At 50.7% G+C, this 26,604-nt stretch overlaps 1 protein-coding gene across 5 annotated transcripts in view; it reads right to left on the bottom strand.

Moving 5' to 3' along the window:
• Window positions 1–663: 663 nt before the first annotated feature.
• The window catches only part of TECPR2 (tectonin beta-propeller repeat containing 2), an 82,025-nt gene continuing 56,084 nt past the window's right edge, over window positions 664–26,604 (bottom strand). For 4 of the 5 annotated variants that reach the window (XM_064486267.1, XM_064486271.1, XM_064486270.1 and 1 more), the window contains 5 exons: window positions 22,416–22,564; window positions 3,497–3,638; window positions 2,975–3,124; window positions 1,751–2,617; window positions 664–1,719 (listed from right to left, as the gene is read on the bottom strand). In XM_064486267.1, the coding sequence (XP_064342337.1) occupies window positions 2,466–2,617; window positions 2,975–3,124; window positions 3,497–3,638; window positions 22,416–22,564 (593 nt within the window). In that variant the 3' untranslated portion in view covers window positions 664–1,719; window positions 1,751–2,465. Of the gene's footprint in view, window positions 2,618–2,974; window positions 3,125–3,496; window positions 3,639–22,415; window positions 22,565–26,604 lie in introns of all 5 variants that reach the window. The other variant, XM_064486268.1, reaches the window with a different exon arrangement.

Raw genomic sequence — 26,604 nt, 5'->3', positions numbered from 1 at the left:
GCCCCTTGGAGCACGTCTGGTGCAGTCAAGGGGGTGTCTGTGGCACGAACATGGTTTCAGGGGTCCCTGCCTACCTCCCCTAACAAAACAAATCCCAGTGAGGATTTTGACAAACTGAGTGAAACCCACCCACTCCCTCGGAAAGGACTGACGTCCCTGCGCAGTGGACAGGGTCTCCCGCCAGGAACGTCGAGCGTGCCCTTCTGACGCGTGCTTTCTCGGAAGTCTTCTGTAAAGCTTGGCCACCTCTTGACTTGGGTCTTGACATTTCTTGTCCAGGTCATTTCCTGTTCTGGGATGTCCTGCGGCTTCACAAATGTGATCTTTTCCCGCAAGTTTGTTTCAGGAGGCACTTCTGGAATCTGGTTCTGTGTCATGGGCGGAGACAGGCCCAGGTCTTGGGCCCCTAAAGTGACCTCCGTGGGCCTCCGGGAGGACACTGCCCTGTGCTCCGCCTCACCTCAAGGTGTCCTTCCCAGGGGCCGCCAGGTGCGTCTACCTCTGGAGTGACTTTCTCCCAGGAAGCCCCCTGGGCAAGCTGATCACGAAGTCATATCCACCCGCCCCTCTTGACAGGGGGGCTGGGCTGGCAGACGCGACCAGCAGGCTCTCCCCGGCACAGGTGGGAACGCCAGTCTTCGTCGCTCAGACAGCAGGCTCAGCTAGGCTTGGAAAAGTCTAGTTTATTGCACTGTCTCAAAGCACAATTAGAAATGAAAACCAGAAAGCAAACGGCACAAAGCACTGAAGCTACAACGGTTTACAAGTGTCAGACTCGGCTTGGGTTTAATCGCACTAGGTCCCGCGGGTGTGGGAGAGCGCGGCATCGGGCAGGCGCCGGGCAAGGCACGATGTCCGCAGAAGAGGCGCCACCGCGGCCTGCGGTGGCCTCTGCTGTCACCAAACTTTTTAAAAAAGGATTCTATAAAAGTGAAGTGTGAAGTAAGACCTTGTCCTCATTTAGACCTGGAAAACCTCCATCTTCGTGGCTGCTGGGTCCTGTCAGAGAACATATTTTATCACTCTTCACCTGTGGCCTGGGGGCTCCGGGATACGCTCTCTCAGTAGAAAACAGGCATCGAGTGACTGGGCCCAGGGCCGCGGGCCGCTAAAAAAAGCAGCTAGGCTGGCATCCTGCCGCGGGGCTGCCTCCGGGAGGGAGGGGAGGTGGGCTCAGGGTGGGACACAGGCTGGGCGTGGACTCCGACAGCTCAGATGCCAGTGAGGGGCGGGCACTGCAGGCCAAGCCCCAGGATGGACTGGTGTCTGACGTGGCCACAGCAACCAACCAAGACAGGCGCCCGTTTCAACCTTGCATCAACCCAGCAGCCGGCCGACAGGGCCCGGCTCCCTCTCGGAGCCAGCAGGCAGGCCCCACGACTGCCCTGCGTGCCAAGGACACGCGGAGCGGGTGCCCACCCTCCCCGAAGCTGCAGCTGAGAATAGTGCGGGCTCAGGATCGACAGCGGGAAGCAGTGAAAGGCCTTCCACTCATTTTGGAAAATACATTTCTCTCCTAAATTGGTAAGATTTGATTTCAAATGAGGTATCGTATGTAGGTTTGTAATACAACAAACAAAAAAGGCAATAATCAGTAGATTCATCCTCAGAGGGCGCTTCTGGATTCTATGACGCCCACCAGCAGCACTGGCTGAGAAACCACGCTGAAGACATCCCTCAGCCACCGCCTGGCCGGGGCCCCGGGCCCGACCGCACCGCCTGGCCGGGGCCCCGGGCCCGACCGCACCGCCCTGCGCCGGCCCTGCCTCGGACACGTGCGCACACTCTGGTTCCGTCCATCCACTGGCCTTTGTCGTTTTGGCTGAGGTGTGTTCTCAGGGAGGCGAGCACGGCCCACGTGTGAGTGGGCAGGGAGGGCGTGTGGCACGTGTGCGGGAGTTGTGAGTGTGTGTTCTCTGTCCTGGCACAGCCAGCACCCCACCTCTCAAACACAGCCTTGGTTTCCCATCTGGCATGTCCAGCGTGGAATGCGTGCTGGGACCTGCTACTCAGAGAGGAGGTGGAGGGACCCTGCGCAGAGACAAAGCCATCGTTAGCACAGTCAGCGGGTGGACAGCACTGACCTTCGGTTCTGTACGCCTTGGAGCTACTAACATGGCTGCCTGTCGTGGCTCCCAGGGGCCCTGAGCCAGCTCTGATGTGTCCCACCTGTGGTGGGACCTGGAGTAGTCAGCGAGGAGGGGTGGCTGCGGCACATGGGCAGCAGCCACTGTTCCCGTGGGGACAACCTCAGCAAGAGCACAGGGGCCTTGCGGCTCCGGGCCACTCAGCTGAGGCCGTGGGTGCTGGAACGAGACGGAAACGAACAAGGATGAGAGCGAGCGTGAGGCGGCCGACCTGGCTGGACGTGTCCAGACGAGAGCTGATGAGGTGTGTCCAAGAGAGAGCAACTCAGAGCCGACCGTGTCCACCATCCGAGGCTCGGGTCCCTCCCGAGAGCTCCTTCAAATTACCTCCCACTCGTCCTCTAGGTCGTCGGGGTGGGAGGTGGTGGTGTGGCTGCTCGGGGCACCGTGGGAGTGGCTGAAAGTCCTTGTCAGCCGCTGGAGGAGGTAGCCGGGGGGGCCCACTGCCCACAGCTCATCTGATGAGGTCACTGCGGGGACAAGAGCCAGCCACATGCTCATGGATCACCCAGCCCGGGAAGAGAGCAGAGGTGGTCAGGGGCCTGAGCTCCATGTCTGGACATGGCACTTTCTAGCTGTGGGGCCCTGGACATGCCACCCCCAGTCTGTGCCTCAGTTTCCTCAGCTTTAAAGTGGGTGGCCTGGCACCCTGTCCTCCTCCTGGGAGACCCTGGCTGTCTGGGTGCTGGGTCCCCCCCCCATAGCTGTGACCCCAGAGGAGGCCTTGCCCTGGGCTCCTGTTTGGGAGCAAGCCCAGCAGAAGCAGCCCCCCAGGAGCCCCCCAACATGGCCCAGGGAGTCCCAAGTGCACAGGGCCCAGCACCTGCCTGTGAAGCATGTTGCACTGCCAGGGACTTTCTTCCAGTAGTCTCCAGCAGGGTTCTTGTCGGTGACACCATACCGCCGCGCGAGGTCCCCGTTGGGGCAGCGGGCCCACACGGTCCTGGCGCTCAGGGCCAGCTGGCAGGCCTGCAAGCCTGCAGACAAGCAGGGCAATCACCTGTCCTCAGACCCGGCTGCAGAAGGGATGGTCCAGCCCTCCCTGCCAGCCTGTGCACCTGTCAACCAGAGTCCCCAAGGGGACAGTGCCCTGCTCCGGGCTGGCTTGAAGTGGGAGCTGAGGGCAAGGCTGCCGAGAGCCCAAGACCGGGGTGGGGAGGTCCAGGTGGACCAGAGATGATCATCCCCCCCCCCCCCCAGGACATGGGGCTGGGTCCCTACACTGGGAACAACGAGACAGACACTTGCTGTCACCTGCCTCAGCAGAGCCTGAGAGACTAGTCCAGCCATGGCTGTGGCCGCGGTGGCAGCTGCATGGCCCCTGAGCCCAGCTGGCCTGCTGTCCCTACCTGGCACGTGCTCCCAGCCGGTCCCCACAGGCATCTCCTCAGTGATCCCGGTGCGGACGTGCACGTTCCACCTGCTGTCCAGGGCCCACAGCATCTGGTCGTTGGGGCTGGAGTGGATGCTGACCAAGGTGACCCCGGCGGGCTGGCAGCAGGAAGAAGGCGGAGACACATTATTTTTGGAGAGGGCAAGGCTGGAGGTGTGGGGAGTCCACGTCAGCCTGGTGCAGGGCGGAGGCACAGCAAGAATGGCAGGGGCCCAGGCCTGTCCCCAGCGCAGCCTTGCAGGTACAGAGACGCCTGGCAGACCCAGAGCGGGAGCCTCCCACCAAAAAGGCAGCCCCAAGTCTTCGGTGGCCACAGGTCTGGGGGGACACAGGTGGAGATGGGCCAGATGTCAAAAGGTAGGGACATGGGGAGCGGACCCGCGGGGTCCTGGGCCAGGAGGGCAGCTGCGTATGGGCGGTGACGGTTGGTGACAGCAGGAGGGGTGGCAGGGGAAGGAAAGGCGGGGAAACACTCCTGAAGGATCCGGGGTGGGGGAAAGGGGCCTGGCCTCCGAGGGTCCTCACAGCTTCAGGCTCAGAGAGAAAGCACACGTGGCCAAGTGCTAGCAGTGGGTGACTCTGGGTGAAGGGTCTACGGGAGTTTCTTGAAAAATGCCTGTAAGTTTTCTGTCGGTCTGAAGTTTTTCAAAATGAAAGTTTAATTTTAAAAATTATAAAAATAAAAACCACGAAAAAATGTTGTTGGTGTTGTGAGTGTAGTGGCAAGGGGTCCACAAGGAGAAGGTGTGTGGACTGGCCGGAGGGCTGTATGACGGGTGGGTGGGCAGCCCGGGCCGGGGTTGAGGTGGGTGTCTGGCGTGGCGGGCGTCCCCACCCACGCTCCGAGCACCTCCCCTGCTCTGCTCCGTACACAGAAGGGGAGCAGGCCGAGGGCCCAGTCGGCCGCGCGGGGCTGCTGTGAGCATCTTGGGAAACGGGGGCAGGCGAGGAGGCGGCGACCCGGCCCAGCCCTGCTCCGGCGGCTCCCGGAAGGGAGATGACGCCCTTCCACCCGGGCCTCTTCAAGTCCACACCAGAACCTGGGGTCAAGAGCCGGGCACGGGTCTGGCCCGCGGTGGCCTCATGAGTGACATCAGGTGCTGAGAACAGGGTGTCATTTAAGTCCTGCTGTCTCCTGCGGTGTCCTCATCCCTCTGCCAGCCCCATGCTGTGAAGGGCCCATCTGGAGGTGCCCGCCTGGTCTGGCCCAAGCCCACCCCCAGGCCCTGACACACAATGGGAGGACTCTTGGCTCAGCCACCTGCCCGTTCATTCATCCATCACCCACCTGTCCTCACTCATCCCAACCGTCATCATCCACCCATCACCCACCCGCACATCATCCACCTACCCACCCACCAGATGTTTCCTGGGGCATCGACCTCGTGCCAGGCACTGTGCTGGGCGCTGGGGACCCATTTTCCTGACTCCTGGATTTTGAAGTCTGGTGAGAGGCATGCCGTGGCTCAGAGAGTCACACAAGGATCCGTAAGACTGCAGCAGGTAAGAGGAGCTACAGGTGAAGAACGAGGTGACCTGGGAGCATCTGATGAGCATGAGACCAGGGGGTCAGGGAGGGCTGCCCAATGGGGTGTCGGCTGGAGTGAGGCTGAGGGGTGAACAGAATGAACCAGGAGCAGAAGGCAGGGGAGGCACCGGGGAGTGAAGTAGCCAGAGAGGCTGAACCTGGGCGGCACCACGCACAGTCTGTCTCCTCAGTGGATAACAGGGCGGTCTGCTGGGATCCAGGCTCTGAGATCAGAGGTGTTCAGAGAGAGAGTTCTGGAGATGTATCCAAGGACAGGTGGTAAAAAAACAAGATGCAATGAACAAAAGGAGCTCCCAGCCAAAGTGGGGACTCAGTGGAGGTCAGATGGGCACAGCACCCGGCCTCTGGGAGAAAAGGGATTGAGCAGAGGCAGGATGGAAAAGACAGGTAACTGCCTGGGGTGACAAGGCGTCCACAGATGTCAGCCACCCCTGGGAGCTCCTGAACACGGTCCAAGAAATGCTGCTTCACAAAGGTTGCCTGGAACAAGTCCCAGTGACCTGACAGGTCGGCCAGAAGGACAGAGAGGTTGGACAGGAAGCAGTTGTGCAGAGTACCCTCCACACCAACTGGCCACCTTCAGACTAGGAAGCCTGCTCTGGCTGATCCCAAGTCCCCTCCAGAGGGACGAGGGGAAGACTGGAGGGCCAGTGGTTCTCACACCTCAGAGTCCCTGGGACTCGTGGGGGGACCTTGTTAAAATGGAACATTCCTGGGCTCGGGGCCAGACTGTCCACATGAGACTCTGTGGCTGGAGCCCAGAAACGACCTTTTAAACAAACTCTTCAGGTGATTCTGACTCAGCCGGTCTGTGGGCCACTTTCTGTGGAAGTGCTCTGCACCACGGTCAGGAAGCAGGCGACGCCACCCAAACCATCTACAGATTTCAATGCACCCCTAGCAAAAGCCCACCTGGCAACTTTACAGAAATGGAGAAGCTGATCCTCTATTTCATATGGAACTGTAAGGAGCCTCAAACAGCCAAAACAATTTTGAGAAAGAACACAGTTGGAAGACTCATGCTTCCTGAGTTCAAAACTACTATAAAGCTGCAATAACCAAACAGGACGGCACTGGCAGAGGGAGAGACATGTAAATGGAGTAGAACTGAAAGCTGAAAAATAAATCCCTATAGTCAAGTGATTTTTGACAAGGTTGCCAAGGTCACTCAATGAGAAAAGAATAGTCTTTTCAACAAATGGTGCTGGTACAACTGGGCAGCACACGTGTAAAAGAAGGAGGCTGGGCCCTCACCTCACACATACACAAAATTAACTTGAAAAGGATCAAAAATAAATATAAGAGCTAAATCTGGCAACGGTTTCTTGTCTATAGCACCAAAAGTACAAGCAATAACAAGAAAAAAGCTAAATTGGACTTCACGGAAATTAGAAGCTTTTGTACATCAAAGGACACTGAAAAGAAAGCGAAAAGATAACCCAAGTCGTATATAAGGGTCTAGTATCCAGATCAAAGAATTTTTTTTTAAGACTTTTGCCTAATTATTTTTTATTTTTGTTTTTTTGGGGGGAGGAGATAATCAGGTTTGTTTGTTTGTTTGTTTAATGGAGGTCCTGGGGATTGAACCCAGTGCTTTTACTAAGCACGCGCTCTACCCCTGAGCTATACCCTCCCCTCTTAGCATAAAGAGAACTATTAAAACTTACAACAAAAAGACAAACTGAACTAAAAAAAAGGGCAAAGGACTTGAATAGACAATTCTTCAAAGACATACAAATGGCCAACAAGCACATGGAGGACACTCTACATCATTAGTCACCCAGGAAATGCAAACCCCAACCACAGCGAGATACCACATCACACCCACGAGGGAGGCTAGAAAAAAGAAAATGGAAAGTAAGTGTTGGTAAATCTGTGGAGGAACAGGAACTCTCATATAGTGTCGCTGGGGCTGTGAAATGCTGCAGCAGCTGTGGAAAACAGTCTGCCAGTTCCCGAAGGGTTAAACACAGAATGATTGTGTGACCCAGAAATTCTACTCCTAGATGTTTACCAAAACAATGGGAACAGAGGTTCAAACAGCAGCTACGTGAACGTTCAGAGCAGCGTTCTTCACAACAGCCAGAAAGTGGGAACAACCCAAACGACCACCAGCTGATGCCTGGATAAACACAACGTGGTCTGTCCATACAACGGAGTATCACTCAGCAATAAAAACGGACGAAGTAGTGATGCTGACACCACGTGGATGAACCTCAAAAACATGATGCTAAGCACTATTTACAGTAGCCAAGACATGGGAACAGCCTAAATGTCCATCAACAGATGACTGAATAAAGAAGATGTGGTATATTTATACAATGGAATACTACTCAGCCACAAAAACTGACAACATAACGCCATTTGCAGCAACGTGGATGCTCCTGGAGAATGTCATTCTAAGTGAAGCGAGCCAGAAAGAGAAAGAAAAATACCATATGAGATCCCTCATATGTGGAATCTGAAAAAAAAAAAAACAAAACATAAACACAAAACAGAAACAGATTCAGACACAGAATACAAACTTGTGGTTGCCAAGGGGGAGGGGGTGGGAAGGGACAGACTGGGAGTTTAAAATTTGTAGATACTGACAGGCATATGTAGAATAGATAAACATGATTATACTGTGTAGCACAGGGAAATATATACAAGATCTTGCTGTAGCTCACAGTGAAAAAAAATGTGACAATGAATATATGTATGTTCATATATAACTGAAAAACTGTGCTCTACACTGGAATTTGACACAACATTGTAAAATGACTATAACTCAATAAAAAAGTGTTAAAAAAACAACATGATGCTAAGTGAGAGGCCAACCATAAAAGGCCACGTACTGTATGACTCCGATTACAGGAACTGTCCCAGAGAGGAAAATCCACACAGAGAGAAAGCAGACGAGCAGCTGCCGGGGCAGGGCAGGGAGGCATGCGGAGCAACTGCTGCTGGCTACAGGGTTTCCTCAGGGGATGGTGAAAACGTTCCGGAGCTAGACAGTGACGAAGGCCGCACAGCACTGCCGACGTCCTACATGCCGCTGATGGTAAATTTTATGTATGTGATTTCACCACAATTAAAAAAACCCCAAAAAGCAGACGACTTGGTTGTGACCGTGTACTGTTGTTTTGCAAGACATCATCACTGGGGAGACCGGGTAAAAGGCACACAGACCTCTATTCTTACCAATGTATGCGAGTCTGCAGTGATCTCCATACAAATCTCAATTAAGAAAAAAGAAGCAGGCAGCCTAAAATTTTGTTCCTTTCATATTCAAAATTTCACAAAAATGAAAAAAAGAAAGGAAAAATGGTGCAATTTTAAAAATGGAGTAAATAAGGAATTTACGATTTAAAAAATCATTTGGAAATGACAAAAAAAATTATGTATTGTCTTGGTGTGCTTCCGAAGACTGAGACAGTGTGTGTGTGCAAGCATGTGTGAGTGGGTGTGTGTGTGGGTGTGTGTGTGCACCCACTCCTGCTTAAGTGTCCTTTCAAGATGAACTGCAGGGCCAGTGATGGGGCGGGAACCACTCCCCTCTTCTGGAAGCACCTGCTGATTTAGTTACAGCCACCAACATGTTTTGATATTTGCAAATCAAAGGGGCTGCTCATGACTGTTAAGTTCTCTCAAACAAGGCCTTATGGCGGTGGTGGGGGAACCCCAAGCTGCTAGCCTACGTTTTCAAAAGATAAACACTCATTACTAATTATTATGAACAAGGAACAGCACGTTTTACGTATTCCAAGTCACCAGCATTACAGATAAAGGTCTTTCCCATTACTCAAGAGACTCTCCAGAATTTATTTCATACATTGAGATCTTGACTAGATGTGAAGTTCAAGTTAAGGGACGAGGTTTTCACGTGGTGGGCTGTTCCCAAACTGTGACTGCAAGGGCCCCGGTGCTGCACACACCGGCTGGGGGCCAGTGCGACTGTTCTCAGGTCAAAGGATTCATCTGAGCTGCTGGGTGCAGTGAAGATACCACTGAGCTCAGACAACATGAACGAGAAATGAGACAGGTTCTGTTTCCTGGAATCAAGACAAGCTTGTCTGAGTTTGATACAGTACTTAACTCTGCCTCCAAGCTTCCCACCTAGAACATTCCTCCGAGAATTCCGCTACAGCTGCTAAGTCAGCTGTGACAAGACCACACACTCCTAGGATAAATGATTCTGGTTAACTACAGACAATGGTTAAGAGGCAGCTGCTGGCTCTGGTGGCCCGTCACCCGCCACTCCGCGGGTGGCAGCTGCAGGCAGGAAGCGTGCAACCCAGAAGCCGTCCACCCATCACTCAGTGACCTTCACTGAAGTTGGTTTTCTACTCAACTTTACGAGCCTGCAGGCTTGGCCCCTTGTGGCGTGTGGCCTCAGCTGTCAGGGGGCTCCTAACTGGTCTCCCCACAGCAAACCGCCTTGCCCAGGGCTGCAGGATAATCTGCACTGGGCACATGACTGCCTTGCCCCGTGGCCACAGTGCCTGCGCCTGCAGGGTGACCCCCGCCCCTGTGGCCCTCCACCCCCCACCAGCAACACCTCCTTTCTGGCCTCATGGTTGGCCGGGTCCCACAGCGCTGGCCTTTGGCTCTTATCAGACCTTCTGGATTTCCCCTTGCAAGTGTGCTGTTAAAACCCTCCCTGCCCTGCAAGGCCCAGCCCACAGACTGCCCACTTCATCAGCCTCCTGAAGGGCCCCCTGCCCCCATCTACCAGCCAGAAGGGGCCCCATCCACGCTCATCCCACCAGGCCTTCCCCCCTCACTCACGCCCCTCCAGCTTCAGGATCCGTTACCTTTTCCATGTTCAGAGCCCTCACAGCTCCAGGCGGGGCTGGTTTCACTGAGCCTCTGCTCAAGACACGCTCATGAAATGGACCTAACGGGGCAGCAAGGCCCAGTGGCCGCACACAACGTGGAGAGGAGGGCGGTACACCCAACTCCAGGCTCATGAGAAAACAACGCTTCTTAACAAAGAGAAATCTAGTTTTTCTGATTAAAAGGACTCACCAAAAATGACTGTGGGCTGGAAGGGACCAGGAGATCAGCTAAGCCCAACTTCCTTATATTCTGGGTGAGAAAACTGACAAAAGTGATGTGGAGGAGTGAGGGGGCCTGCCCGTGGCCAGAGCCGAGTCTCGAGCTCTCCAAACTTCTAGCAGACTGAGCCTCTGTCCTAAGGAACACACAGACACACACAGACACACTTCCCTCAGCCAGAATGTGAATAAATCCAGGCTAAAAGAAAAAAAAATTGAAAATTCCACAGCCAAAGGAAATGTTTATCTAGACAGATCATTTTGGTGTGGACCTTACGTGAACCTGGGTAAAATTCAGCAGGAACGTTTCAGAAACACTGACGAGGGTTACTCAGAAGCTGCAAAGCAGCAGCACGAATCACACTGGGCAAGACGCCTCCTGGAGACACACCGCCCACCACGGTGGCCAGCTGTGCTTTCTAGACCCCTCCCTCTGCTCCAGGTTGTCCCCTCCTCCCCACTCTGCTCAAACTAACCTCGAGTCCACCCAGCACCTGTGCCACATGGCGAACTGCATTTCCCTCCAGCCTGCGGGGTCTGCACCGGCTGCGGTCGGAAGCTCTCAGCCCCTGAAGCGTGGGGTTTGTTCGGTCCTTGGGCACGTGGCCCCATGGCTGTTGCACTTTCTGGGTTCCGTTCACTTTAATTCCTTTGTGTTTTCCCCTGAAGCAGATCCTCGTCCTGCTTCTGGTCTATCCCTTCTAATTTCACATAAGCCTGAAACCTGGATACCAGTGGTAACAAGCTCTCGGGGTGAACGACTCGGTGCTGTCTTTGGCTTCCAAGTCAGTGTGTGACCTGAGGCAGATCCCCTCCCCGGGCTCCATGTCCTCAGCAGGAGAATGAGCTGGGTGGCCAGGGAGGCTCCTCTGATGGGGCTTTCACGGAGCCCCAGCTCTGCGAGCTGCCCTGGGCCCCTGCAGGAGGCACTGGGGCAGTTTCACGGGATCAGCTCTCTGCTAGTATTTGTTGAACACATTTGGCTTAGGTACAGGATTTTATTTGAAGAATGAGTTGCTAAAGCTGCTTGAAAACTGCTGACCTGGCTGAGTAAGGCCACCAGATGCCGGGGTGTGGACGGGAGCAAAGTCCCTGCTGCTTTCCTCTCAGCCGACATGAAGCCAGAGGTCCTCTTTCTTCCCCGGTGACGCCTGCACTGCTTCCAGCACTTTCCTCGGCCCCCATCTGGTCTGAAGTGTGACTTCAGGATCCATCAAGGCACTGCGTCTGCTCACTGCCGGGGGGTGCGCTAAAGAAACCACTCAGAAACAGGCTTCCGGGGCAGCCGTCACGTTCCGTTCCTCCCGTGCAAGGGCTGGTGAGGCTGCCCACCGCGCCGAGCAGACCTCAGCCTGCGTGACGGGGCTGTGGTCAGCATCAGGGCTCCAGCGCTGCGCTGACATGACAGGGCCGCAGAGACTATCCCAGGGCCCCGGCCCCGGCTGTCCTGGCAGCTGCTGGACCGGGCCGGCGCTGCGGGCCTGCTGCTGCCTGCCGCCCACGCAGACCCAGGACTGGCAGTCCCCAGGAGGGACACCCGGAAGGGAAAGACACCTGGAGGCGCCCTCTGGTTCGCTCCCCTGGCATCAACGTAGGCCCTTCCTGGTGCTCACATGTGCATATCAGCTGGGATGGGGTCCCGGGTCTTTGCTTTAAACTCTGGGTCACCTGATGTTAGGGGACCAATGCAGGGCAAGGACAGCCAATCCCTACCTGGGGGGTCCCTGACTGGGAATCCTGGCCGCCCAGAACGAGAGAAAAGGCCTAGAGCCAAATATCCCAGAGAAGGCGAAAGTTTCTGAGAAGGGGAGTTCGAGGAGATGAAAGCTTGAAAACAACAGGTGTTTAGACGGAACCATGGGGCAAAAGGCAACGTGGGGGAAAAATACAGTAAGTGGCAAAAAAATTTAATTTTCCTCAAAATGGGGCTGTTCCGTCCAACAGCACTCGACTGCATTCTTGGAGGTCCCATCTCCTCACTTGCAGGCGGCACCCCTGCTCATCAAACAATTTAATATGCAACAGGGAGCACCACCGCCACCGAGACCCCACTCAGATGCTCAGAGGAGCAGAGGGAGACAGACAGGTGGCCGGGGTGTCTCTGAGGAGCTGCAGCCCCACCAGTGTGGGTGGGAAGGGGTGACCTCAACCCACGGTTCTCAGCACTGGGTGTGATCACCTGCGAGGCTTTGGAACCCAGAGCCCTGGGCAATGATGGCAGAACACACCTGTCCTCTTAGTCCCTTCGGAAAGAAACAACACTACACGGAGACTGGGAGTCAAAAACAAACAAAAAAGGTTCAAACCTCACAAGGACATGGACAATGAGAGGAGAATACAGCCACACGACTCGGGAGCTGGGAAGGAGCAGGTGAGGGGAAAGGGCTCAGCGGGGTCCAGCGGGCTGAAGGCAGCAGAGCGCAGGGACCGCCAGCAAACAGCCAGGGCCAGGCCGTCGCGCACAGACCACGCTCAGCGAGCCTCACGCACGCTCAGGGCCCCCTCTTATAACCACGATCACCACATCTAAGGAAAGCCTCTGCGTGGAAAAGAGAGGAGAGAAGAAAGCAGGCACCTCGGGGACCATGGGGGCCTCACAGGGGAGGAAGCTTCAGAGACACCCTTGGGGGCAGGAGAAGCCCTGACAAGCGCGGAACAGCGACAGCCATGCCTGAAATAAAACACAACCACAGGAGCAAGCCGTGGGGCGCTGCAGGGTGAGGAGCAGGACGAGAGCACACAGGGCAGGACGCAGAAGCAAAGGTGAGGGAGTAGAGGCCAGTTTGGGAAGAAACCAGGGCACAAAAGCAGGACTCAGAAACAGCGGACAGGAGCAGGGCGGGCAGAGGCGGGCAGAGGCCCAGAGCCCGGGCCACGCCGCCGGCCTCAGGGCCCCCAACACGGAGGCCACAACAGGCCCCGGGCGCACGCCACCACCTGTGCTCAGGACGCCGCAGAGATGCCCGACAAACCTCCAGAGAGAGAAAAACAGCTCAGAGGCCAAGGATCAGGTATCAGAACAGCTTCAGACTTCTCAACAGCAACACTGGGTGCCAGGAGATGACGGAAGAAAAGAGTCTAAGGGAAGAGGACTTCCAGCCTAGACGGCTGTGCCCGAGAGGTCAAGGGTGAGTCCCCGCGGCCAAAGCCCCTCAGACAGGCGGTGTCTCTGGAAGTCACCCCCACAGAGCCTGGAGGGCAAACTCCACCAGGACAGAGGCAGAAAGAGGAGGACGGGGGCCCGGGGGGGGGGGGGGCCGCACGTGCGCAGGCCGAGGGCGACTCCGGAAGGGGGCAGCCGGGCCCACATGCAGCCGCCAGCCCCCAGGGAGATGCTCCAACGTGAGCTGCACAGACCCGACATGTCCACCCAACGGAGGGAAACTGAGGCAGCTGGCAGGGAGGGCTTGGGGTTGAATATGTAAAACCACACAGAAAACGAGATGGAAATACAAGAAATAGCTCCCCACAAAGTTATTCAGGGTAAGAAGCTAAAGGAAAGTAGTTCTCTGGAGAGGGGAAACTGGATGGGGAGACCTGTTTCCTGCAGCCCACATCGCGCAGAGCAGGCTGACGTGGAACCTATGGGCTCACACGTGGGCTCTGACGAAAAGGAAAGCCAGCCAGACGTCTGAGCCCCACTCATGCCGAGTCTCCCTCCGGGAAGGGAGCCAGGCCCGGGCATTTTGGACACGTGCCTCAGACGGTCCTCAGGTGGACGCGGCTCTTCTCTTTACTGGTCAGGAGGTGAAGGGCCAGTGAGTTTGAGCAACTTTCCCAAGGTCACTTGATCTCATATGGAAGAAAGTAAGTTTTAGTTCAGGTTCTTTTGATGTCAAGCAGTAGTCTCTGACACTGGAGGGGGCAGTCCTGGCTGGCAGGGCTCCAGCAGCCGCTGCTTCCCCGAGCACTGTACCCCACCTCCGATGGGGAAGGCCCTGAAGGCCCCTGGGAGGTGTCCACATACCTTCCCGCTGCGTCTGTCCGAGGTGCCTGTGCGCAGACCAGCTGGGAATGCAGCCTCTCTTTTATTAATTGAAGTAGAGTTCATTTACAATGTTGTTTTACTTCTAGGTGTACAGCAAAATGATTCAGTCATGTGTGTGTGTGTGTGTATATATATATATATATGTGTGTGTGTGTGTGTGTGTATACATACACACACATTTATAACAAGATATTGAATATAGTTTCCTGTGCTATACAGTAGGACCTTGTTTATTTTGTATATAGCAGTTAGGATCTGCAAATCCCAAACTCCTAATTTATCCCTCCCCCACTTCCCCTCTGGCACCTGTAAGTTTGTTTTCTATGTCTGTGAGTCTGTTTCTGTTTTGTAACTAAGTTCTCTTGTATCATACTTTCAGATTCCACATATATGTGATATCATTTGATGTCTTTCTCCGTCTGACTTACTTGACTTAGTATGATCATCTCTAGGTCCATCCGTGTTGCAGCATACGGCAATATTTCATTGTTTTTTATGGCCAAGTAGTATTCCATTGTGCGCGTGTGTGTGTGTGTGTGTCTCTCTCTCTCTCTCTCTATATATATATATATATACACACACCATATCTTCTTTATCCAGTCATCTATTGATGAACATTTAGGTTGTCTCCATGTCTCAGCTACTATAAACAGTGCTGCTATGGACACTGGGGTGCAGGGTATGAAGTCTCTTGCAGCTTCGTGGACACAAGCAATGCTGGCTTGGCGAGACCAGGGTTAGCAACAGTGCTAGCAGGCACACACAGGGGCAGCTAGTCTGGTCACCGAGAGAAGGTCTGGACCCAATGTAGACTGGCTTCCTTTGCCCCAAAACATCCTGTGTCAGTGTCCCCACTACCGTAATACTTTCTGTACTTGCTTTTTGCTTTTTCTGTCTGTGTGTCCATCCACCCATCCGTCTATCTTATTTTTGAATGTTCCTCTAAGTAAGTTGCAGACATCAGTAGCTTCCCCTAAACACTTCAACGTGTAAATCATTGACCAGAGCTCACTATTTGCTTCCAGTTTTATCCTGAGGTGAAGTTTACCTACAGTAAGCGTACAGACTGGAGGCATGTCATTCCGTGAGTTTTGACAAATCATAACCCACGACGAAGCAGCTTCAAGCCCCCTGCCAGTCACCTCCCCCTACCCCACCCAGGCAACCATGGATATGATTTTTGTCCCCAAAGGTTCGTTCTGTTGGACCTGTTCTGGAACGTCATGGAACCAGGGTAGTTGCTTCACTCAGGATGATGGCTGCGGGATGCTCTGTGGTGCTGCGTCAGCCACGTCAGTTACCTCATTTCCTCTTTTCTGTACTGAGCTGTGGTAGCCATCACCATCCCTACCGCCCAGAGCTGGAGACACAGGTCCCCATGGTCTTCCGGGTGGTACCGGCCTGTGTGTTCCCCAACCCCCCCTTTTATTCAAAAGCAGGGACAGTCAGATGTGACCACGTCCCACGCTTGGCACACGAAGCTTCGTGCTCCCGCCCAGGAGACGGGCACTCCCGCTGCTTCAGGGCGCACGTGGTGTCTGGAGAGCAGGCCGCTCACTAGCATGTGAGGAGGGATTTAACGCACAGGGGCCCACGTGAGGTGAGCAGGACCTGCTTTGATCACCTGCCAGGCCCCGTTTCTGTCGGGGGGACACGAGCTGTCAGAACTCCCCAAACTCTCAGAAGCAGGCACTTGGATATGCCCACAGGGCATGGCTTCGGAGTGTGGGGCTCCCCTCTTACTGCCATCTCTGTCCCCTGTGTGAGTGACCAGGTGGTGGGCGCCCGCGGAAGGTGGAGGGGGCAGGGGCTCAGCACCGCCCCAGTGGGAGCAGCGAGGAAGAAGCCCCTTCCCTGCCCCCCCAGGGGCCTCCCCTCTGATGCATCACCAGCGCCCAGCTCAGGCCGGTCCTCCCTGATCCTCACAGTCCTCCCGCCAAAGCCGTCCCGTCCTCGCTGTGAGCATCTCCAGAGACCTTGATGTGTTGCGTTTCATCAAGTTCCGTCCCCAGCAGCACATGTGAGCATGGCTTTCTCACTGGATCACCTATTATCCTGCTTGTATATTTATTTTGCCTTTTTTGTTGTTGTTGTTCCAGACAGAGGGGAGCAAACGGGACCGCAAAGAAGCTCCATCGAGGGAAGATGGGGGGGGGGCCTCTTGGGCGGGGGTGGCAGGACAAGCCTCTTCTTCCACTGGGGCACACAGTGCCTACAGAACCGTGAAACCACATCACCAAGTGTGTTTGCTTCAGAGGCATCTCTCACACGGACAGAAAACTCTAACCGAAGCAGCAAACTCCAAAGAAAAAGATGCTAAACACAACTATAAATATTTTCTCCAAATCCTTCTAAATGTTAGCAAGTCTGAAAACTGAATCATTTGTTTTGAGCACTTTGTTAAAACTTCACTCCAAAACTACTACAGGAAGGAGGTTTCACCAGAGAAGAGAGCAGGATACAGAAATAGAGAAACTGCTGTGAATTCCAGAGGGTCCCTGTGGCTTCACTTCTTTGCCCTCAGCATCTCCTACTGCTTCCACGTGTCTCAGCAGCAAACACATCCTTACCTGCAGACCAGGAAAGAACCTCACGACCAAGGAGTAAAATGAAGTGGAAAGAGGTTGATTACGATCAAAACAAGGAAACCCCATTTACATCCTAACACTTGGATTCCACCGAACTGTCCTGACTTTCTAAATCTTTTAATGAGGCCTCATTTCCCTCCCCTCCCACTGCCGGACTCATCTTCTCAGGACCCTCTGCAATTTTAAGATTAATTTAAAATTCCATTTAAAAGTAAGCTTTCTCCTAAAACACAGGCTCCAGCAGTTAGTGTCCCAGCCCAGGCCTTGATGCCCAGCAAAGCTTGGAAAAGCGTAGCACAAAGGCCTGTGCAAATGGAAAGGCTGATTTTTCTTCCCTCAGGAACCAATTGTGTACCTAGAAATCGCACACCAACTGCATTTCTTCTATAGCACACTGAAAGCCACTGAATGAGAAAATGTGGTCCCCATTCAGCGAAACTGCTTGAAATAGTTAATGTTTAACAGCCTATTTAGCAATCACTACTTTATTCAGAGCACAGCTTTGAGGCCCTTTCATGTGAATTTGTTCTATTTTGGCCATTTTCCTGGGCAAAGCTGTTGATCACCACAGTTAACAGAGCACTCCAAGTAAAGCTTTCTTCACCCAATTTTAGCTCTGCTTCCTAGAGGTTATTGTAGAATACAAATGGAGAAAAGGAAGAGGAATTTGCAGTTTCACGCGGTCCTTGATGTAACCCTCTGGCTGGGCCGCAACTCAGCCAGAGACCCGAGTGCCCACGGCTGCAGACAGGTGCACAGAAGAGTCCAGCTGGTTGGGCCCCCGCCGCCCGCGGCTCCCTGCCCGGCTCCACTCCCCTCATCCTGGCCTTTGGCTTGACAGGAAGAGGCTGGGGCAAAGCACACGTGCTCCAACCTGCTCAATAGTCCTTCACCACCACCCATCCTGCAGACCTTGCTCTTCCACCAGGCAGCCCTTCACTGGCCCTGGAGTGGCTCTGTGCTGGGACCAAAGGACCGATATAGTCCAAGATTCCTCTAGGTCTTCCACAGGAGTGTGATGAATGTGACAAACACTGCTTAGAGCTCTCAGAGGAGTCTCCCTGGCAAGCAAAGCACTGTGCACAAGACGGTGCGGAAAAGCAAAGACTGGAGAGGAAACAGATGAACCAGAGGACAGAGAGAGAGAATAATCAACAAAACCAAAAGATAGTTTTTGAAAAGATCCACAAAATTGACAAACTTTTAGCTAAATTAACTAAGAAAAAAGAGATTCCCCCCCCCAAAAAAGAAAAAAGAGACAACACTCAAATTACCAAAATCAGAAACAGAAAAGGGGACATAACTACCAACCTTCTAAAAATTAAAAGGATTACAAGGGAATATTATAAACAACTGGATGTCAATAAATTAGATAACACAGATGAACAAATTTCTAAAAAGATATATAAAAACTACTCAAATTGAATCAAAAGGAAATAGAAAATTCTGAATCAACCTATAACAAGTAAAGAGACTGAATCAGTAACCAAAAAACACCCCCCAAAGAAAACCTGAGGCCTACACTGATGGACTCTAACAAACGCTTAAAGAATAATTAATACCAATCCTCCAGAAACTCTTCTAAAAAATATGAGAAGGAAACACTTCTCAACTCATAAAAGGTGAGCATTACCCTGATACCAAAACCAGACAAACACACGCCAAGAAAAGAAAACCAAAGACCAACTTCCCTTATGAATAGGGACCCAAAATTCCTCAACAAAATACTAGCAATCAAATCCAGCAATACATACAATCTGAAAAAGGCATCTACAGAAACACACAGCTAACACTGTTACTTAATGGTGAAAGACTGGATGCTTTCTCCCAAGATCAGGAACAAGACAAGGCTATCCATTCTCACCACTTCTATTCAGCATTGTACAGGGGATTCTACCCAGGACAATCAGGCAAGACAACAAAATAAAAGGCATCCAGGTAGGAAAGAAAGAAGTAAAGTTATCTCTATTTGTAGAAATGATCTTGTATTTAGGAAATCCTAAAGAATCTACTAAAAAGTTATTAGAACCAATAAACAAGTTTACCAAGGTTTCCAGATACAAGAGCAGTATATAAAAATATACTAGCAATGAACAAACTGAAAACAGAACTAAGAAAAGAGTTCCATTTACAATATAATCAGAAAGAATAAAAGACAGAAATAAATTTAACAAAAGGAGCATAAAATGTATACTCTGAAAACTATACATCCATTTAAAGAAATTAAAGAAAACCTAAAAAATACAAAGACATCCCATGTTCATGAATTGGAAGGCTTAATACTATTAAGATGGCAGTACTTCCTCAACTGATCTACAGATTCAGCCCAATTCTTATCAAAATCCCAGTTTACATTTATTGCAGAAATTGACAAACTGATCCTAAAATTCATATGGATATATGAAGGACACACAAGTAGCCAAAACAATCTTAAAAATCACTTCCTGAGTTCAAAATTTGATAAAGCCACATAATCAGGACGGTGTGGTACTGATGACACAGTGACAGACATGCAGATCACTGGAACAGAGTTTAGAGTCCTTACATTAATGATCAACTGATTTTGACAAGGCTGTCAGGACAATTTAATGGGGAAAGACAGTCTTTTCAATAAGTGGTGCTGGTATAACTGAGTATCTACACATAAAGTAAAAGAAGGAATATGGACACCTTCACACCATATACAAAAATTAACTCAAAATGAATCAAGCATCTAAATGTAGGAGTTAAAACTATAAAACTTCTAGGAGGAAACACAGGTATAAATCTTCCTGACATTGGCTTAGGCAGTAGTTCTTAGACAGGACACTGAAAGCACAAGCGATGAAGGGAAAACACATAAAAGGGACGTCATCAAAATAAAAAACTTTTGTGCATCAAAGGACACCACAAAAAAAGTAAAAAGATAATGCAGAAAATGAGAGAAAATATTTGTAAATCATAATTCTTATAAAAGGGTCTAGTATCCAGAATACATAGAGAAGTCTTACAATTCTACAATAAAAGGACAATACAATTAAAAATAAGCAAAATATTTGAATAGACACTTCTCCAAAGAAGATGTACGAATGATCAACCAGCACATGAAAGGTTGCTCAGTATCACTAGTCACTAGGGAAATGCAAATCAAAGCCACAGGGACATGGGGGTGTAATGTACAATTTGAAAGCTGCTAAGAGAACAGATCTTAAAAGTTCTCATCCCAAGAGAAAAATTGTAACTATGCATCATGACAGATGGTAACCAGACTTACTTCACAATATACACAAATACTGAATGGTGATGATGTTGTACAACTGAAACTAATATGTTATATGGCAATTATCTCTTAATTTAAAAAAACCCAATTGAATTATAACAAAAAGTGTCAATTTGGATCAGATCACTTTCTTTATGGGACTATTCTAATATAAATCATAACATTCAGTAACTCACACAATATACAAATTAATCTTTCCCTATTTCAATAAAGTTTTTACCCTGTTTAAAAAAAAAACCCACAGCAAGATGCCATTTTATACCCAAGATGGCTAGAATTAAAAAACTGGGCAAGAAAATTTTTCAGTGAGGATGTAGAGAAATTGGAACCCTCATACACTGCTGGTAGAACATAAAATGGTGGAGCCACTGTGGACTACACTCTGGCAGTTCCTTAAAAAGTTAAGCATACAATTACCATATGACCCTGGAATTCCACTTAAAGTTACATACACAATAGGATTGAAAACATATGTCCACAAGTCTTGTACACAAAAGTTCAGAGCAGCATTATTCATGCAGCTAAAAAGTAGGAACAACCCAAATGTCCATCAACTAAAGAATGGATAAACAAAATGTGGTCTATCTACACAATGGAATATTATTTGGTCATAAAAAGGAGCGCAGTACTGACACACACTACAACCTGGACGAACTCTGAAAATACGACGCTCAGAGGAAGACAGCAGACATACTGTATGATTACATTTATATGAAATAGGAACATCCAGAGAAGGCAAATGTAGAGAAATAGTAGATTAGTGGCTGCCAGGGCCTGAGGGGGTGGGGGTTCTGGGAGGAAAGGGAGTGACTACTAATGGTAAGGGGGTTTCTTTTTGGGGTGATGAGAAAGTTCTAGATTTGGACAGCAGAGACGGCTGCACAACTTTGTGAATATTCTAACCACCACTGAGTAGACTGTAAAAGGGTGAATTGTAACTCTTTAAAGAAATAACATAAAGCTGTTAGAAAAAAACAAAGAAAGAAGGGGTTGACAATGGCATACCAAAGGAGCCAGGCAACAAGGTGTCTTGCCGAAAGAGAATCTGAGGACAGCACTGAAACCAACTACAAGCTGGCTTGCTTTCGTAATCACTGAGCACCGGCAGCGCTCAGCCATGCCAGGGACAAAACCCCGCCCTCTGCGGGGAGGCCTGTGCCCACCATGCCACTGTGTGCAGAGGAAGATGGAGCACTCACTGTCACCTCATGTGTGCACGGCGCTTTCTAACTCAGGAAGTGTCATCACAGACAGGATCCAACTCACCCCCCACAACCCTGTGAGGACTAAGAGCGACACGGAGCCTCCCCGAGGCCATGACCACTAACCCGTGGGGTGAAAGAACTTGGGACCTAAGTCCTGTCCAACTGTAGGGTTTCCCGGCACACAGCGCGTGTCTGATGGGCAGGCCTGGTGGTCCTCACGGCCAGCCCTGCATCTTGTCCCTTGACCTCTGCTGCCCCATCTCTGAGGGTTCGTGATGCCCAAAACGCAGTCATGAACACAGGCATTCACCTAAACACTCAATTTCCTTCCTGTCTCCATTTAAACATTTTCTGTGCAAGGACTAACCACTCCTGCCATGCCACCACCTCCTCACATGGCAACTGCATGTTCTTCCCAACAAAGTCACAAAGTGAGGACTAGCAGGAGTTAGATCAAGTGACTCTCATTAAATCACAGTTCCCTAATCATAAATTTTAGCAGAAATATACTTAGCACAGAAACCAGGCCCATTAGATATTTAAGGGTAACTAAACAGTACACTAAAGCCACACTTCTGCTGCTTATTTGAGTGGCAGAACAGTCAAAAGACGGGGGAGGGTGTAGCTCAGTGACAGAGTGTGTGCAGAGCATGCATGAGGTCCTGGGTTCAATCCCCAGGGCCTCCATTAAAAAAAAAATCAACCTACTTACCTCACCCCCCCAAAAAAATAATAATCAAGAGAAAAAGAAGAACATTTAGAATACATGGTAAACAAACACAGCAGGGGCGGGGGCAGGGATGGGGCTCACCAGAGAAGGAATTTCTTCCACAAACCAGGAAAGGCACTCCCAAAATGCTGGCTATTGATGATCTCCATGACAAGATTTTTAAGTGACTTTTACTTTCTTCTCTACACTTTTGGGTACTGTTTACGATTTTTTTTAAAATAATGCTCATTTTTATAAAAAGTTAAAAACAAAATATTTTTATTTTGAGAAACAAAAAACTTAGCAGTGGCTCAGATAATCTTTAACAATCTGTTAAACTTCACAAATATCAATTTCTAAGTCTGGGATGCCAATGAAGAGTGTGTGTTGACCTGGGGCACGCCTGGGTCCCCAGACTCCCAGACACAAGGCTCTGCCCCCACCTGCTGGGAGGCCCACACAAGCGTGGTCCTTTCCCAACACCAGCATCCGAACAGCTCCCTGAGGAGCAAGTTGGCATCAGTTAACTTTTGCTTACCTGGACGGGTGGCTCAATCATTATCCAGGCAGGAAGCATCAGACTGGGATTCAGAGGCTGGGTTCCAACGCGGAAGTAGACTCCTCCCCTGGAATCACAGGCCCAGATGTGCTGGTTTCCACAGGCCAAGCTCGTCAGTTTTACAGCTCCTGAAGACAAATAAAGGAAAAGTACACGCACTTACGACTTTTGTAAAATGACTGACCCTTCACTTAGTCTGTGAGCGCTGATGTCACACTCCACAGGAACAGACGGGGCTGCACTTGCAGCTGAACCGCAGCTGGAGAAACTATAGCACAGGAGCGTCACCAAGGCCTCTGGCTGCCCTGCCACCTGCCAGGTGCCACGGCGAAACAGTCAGGACGCCATCAGCACAGTGCCCTCAGCCACCAAGCACGGAGCTTAATTTCTCAATGGGGGCCCCATCATTAGCTTCAACAGATACAGAACTGTCACCTGCAAATTCTGGATCTGGGGAGAGAGAATTCACCTCTGTAGGTAACCTTGATCCTAATTAGAATTACGATTAACTAATTAAGCCTCTGAGAATCTTCACTTTTCTTTTTACACTTTTCCTTGTTGATTAAACCAATTTTAAGAGGAAAGGAAGCGGGAGGAGCCTTTAGAGAGAAATTACACAGATTATCGTCTTTCTGGCAAAGAGAGCAACAGTCAAGCTACAAACCTCCCGACAATGACGCGTGGCTATTATCCCCCCAGTCCCCACGCGAAGCCAGACATGCAGAGATCTGCTCGAGTTCCCAGGGCGGGAAGGTGGCTAAGCCAGGAGACAAAGGTGGACTCAGGCTCGAACCCAGGCCAGCCGGACCGCTCCCCATCAGCTCCCTCTGGTCTCTGGGACTCCACATCCAGGGCGTGCACAGACCTTACACGCTCAGTTCAGTCAGCTCTGACAAATGAATGTGCCCAGGTAACCCACGTCTTATCAAGTTACGGGACATTTTTATCACCCCAGAAAGTTCCCTCAGGCCCCTTCTGGGCAACCCCTTCTGCCCCCAGGCAACCACCCTTCTCATCTCTACCACCTTGGATCAGTTCAGTCCAGTCTAGATGTCACGTGAACAGAACCACACGTATGCACTCCCCAGAATTGGCTTCTTCCACTCCATGTGATGCACTGTACACGAGATTCATCCACAGTCACACCTTTTTCTCACTGAGTTTATTCCACTGCATGTAAACACCACAGTTGGCTTATCCTGTGGGCATTTGAGCCATTTCCACGTTTTGCTATCAGAAGTAAAGCTGATGTATATAATCATTCCTGCAGGAGACTTTTTTTTGTGAACATGAGCTGTTTTTCCTGAATAACACCTAGGCGTGGAACTCCGGGCCACAGGGCAGAGGTATGTTCACCTCTTAAGCGCGCGCCAGTTCCCCACACCTACCCACCCGCAGTGCACTCGGGGGCCCACAGCACCCACTTCTGGCGCCGTTTCCACATCCGCTATTCTAATGAGTGTGAAGCGGCATCTTGTCATTGCTAGAATTTGCATTTCCCTGGTAACTAATGATGCTGAGACCCTTTTAATGTGCTCACAGGGCATCTGTGTATCTTCTGTGAAGTGTCTGTCAAGTCTTTTGCCTGTTTCTCAAGTAGAATGGTTTGTCTTCTGATGACTCGTTAGAGGGTGAGTCATTTTGACTTTAAAGCAGGGGGAAAAGGGTGCAGCTACATCCAGCTGGCAGTGCTGTTCTGGGATACCTCACACAGCTGTCACTGGCATCAGATGACAGCCCGTGTGTCTGCACCAAAGCACTGAGGCACAGATCCTGCCATGTGAAAACCTCATCGTGTGTATTTAGTTTAAAAGTATTAACCTACTACTAATAAAAAAATGCTCCTTCGTACATTTCCTAAAGATGACGATTTCTCTTTACTGATATTAACTGTATCTTTTTCCTTCCTTAATCTTTCATGGAATGTCTTACCAGTGAGTCAAAATAGATAGCCTTGAGCCCTAACAGTACATAAAAGATTTGTAACGATCAAAGTATTTTCAGCACTAAATTTCAGAAACAGCTGAGAAACAAATTCTAATTTAAAGATGCTAATTAAAAAATAATTTTATGCTGGAGTCTTCAATCTGCCCTAATGGGAACTACAGATGGTAGCTGCTCACGTGAACAGAATCACACGGTGACAAAAACACATGGGGTCAGCCTCTCAGAATCAGCAGTGAATGGCACTACTGCCGGTGAAACATGGGGTTCACGTTACAAGGCAAACTTTCTCTTAGAACAAACCTAAAAGGCTGCTAGGATATAGTCTTCAGTGTATAAATCAGCTTATTCGGAATTGAAGAGACAGGCCAAAGAAGAAAACATTTAATCAAGGACTTTGCTGTAGTTTCTGGCCTCAGAGTCTCCCAGGCTGCCTGGATGCAGGTTTATGAGGTTGGGACAGCGGGCAGAGACTACCCGCCACTAAACACTCCCTGGTTCCCCGCAGACCTTAGGGTCAAGCAGGGCTCCATCTAGTTCTGGATGATGGGCTGTGAGCAGAAGTGTCTGTCACTTCTGAATTGAAGCCTAAAAGAGGTGGCATTGGGCTCTCAGTTGTCCCCTGCTGCAGTGACCAAGATGGCAGAGCCACAAAGTACCACGCAGGACCAGCTGCTGCCACCCGGGAGCCGGCCACCTGAAAAGACTGACAGGTCGAGAGCCAACTTTGTGGAAGCAGAAAGCAGAGTTTACTGCGTTAAGTTGCTGACGATGGGGCTCGTTACAACACTGCTCATCTGACTGACACAGACACCCTGCAATTTCCTGCCTCCCCGTTCTGTTCTTCCCTCCCACTTAAAAAAAAGTTTTAATTACTTTCTCCAACAGATCAGACATTTTCCCTTTAGGAGTGCTTTTAAAACATGTTTTAGAACAAACAGTGGCATTTATTTGGCGCTTTACTATTTATAAAACACTTTTCTGCATAAATGGCTACAAAATATAATCCTGTGTGTTAGCTACAAGCATGAACTGACGCTGAATACTTCTTCATTAAATGCTGTGACCAGATGAATTAAATTACAAACTACATTAGTTTGCTAAACCTCCCATCGCCTGACATGTGCGTATTTATGTGTCCTGGGAAATGAAATGTTATGAGCACCTTAAATATCTGCTAAATGATGTAAATTTTCTTCCCAAAACTAGGACTACCATAAATCACAAAATTCTATATTCAATCTCTACAACTGCGGTCAGTAGCCAGACATTTAATTGAAGAATTCTCTTAATTTAATCTCAAAGCAGCAATTGACTAGGTAATTTGCATAGGGGCAGAAAAGAGAGATGCATACAAAAGAAATTAAAGGTAGAAATCATGTTCATGACTGGATGCTTTGCTAAAGTCATGCGGGCAAGGTGAAGACTGGTGACATCCAGGCCTGACAAGCACCTGGTGCTGCCCAAGGCTGACGCTGGCCTGGGGTAGTCCATATCCGGTGTCAGCTAGGAGGAGGGCTCTCTTTGTTGTATGTTTCAGCGTCAGAACTCTTGTCAAGAAGGGGTGGGGACTGAAGAGAAGAACCAGGCGAGCCACACCCCTGAGCAGCGTTTATAAGCCCAGCCCGTCCCCTCATGGCCCGGGCAGGCTGACGGCAACTGGAGCTGGACTAAAGAATTACAGGTGATGGCACCCTGCTCCTGCATGTTTTATTTGTGATTATCAGCAACAAGGAATCAAAGCTCATACCCCAGAATTCCTTAGAGATGGAGGTACGAATAATGACAACTTTCCTGACGGTTGAATTTCCTGCTGTGCATAGGTGTGGCCAAGCACGAGGTCCCTGCCCACAGAGCCCCTCCACTCGCCTCGCGGAAACACCTCATGGGTCAGACTGAAATGGCTGTAGGGACCGAGCAGGAGCAGGATGCCAGGGGACATACTGTGACGGGGATGCGGACTGAAGACAGGAAGCTAGGCCACGGGGAGAGAGGGAAACCCCAGGCGTGACGGGGCTGGGCCCACGGGGAAGAGCAGCGGCACGAGGCCCCGGAAAGGCGGGGCCAGGCTGCGGGGTTCTGGGTGCCACCCCAAAGACTGGAACTTGACTCTAGGAGCATGTGGAGCCGTTTAAACGTTGAGGGTACAGCCTCGGAGCTGTGTTTTTGGAAGACAGCTCTGGCAGTCGCGGTAGGAGTGGGCACGCCTGGAGCCATGGGGTGG

The sequence above is a fragment of the Camelus dromedarius genome, chromosome 5 (genome assembly GCF_036321535.1).
Source record: "Camelus dromedarius isolate mCamDro1 chromosome 5, mCamDro1.pat, whole genome shotgun sequence".
NCBI classification, from domain to species: domain Eukaryota; kingdom Metazoa; phylum Chordata; class Mammalia; order Artiodactyla; family Camelidae; genus Camelus; species Camelus dromedarius.
Note: the sequence above shows the minus strand (reverse complement) of the source record. Positions and strands in the feature narration are given on the sequence as shown.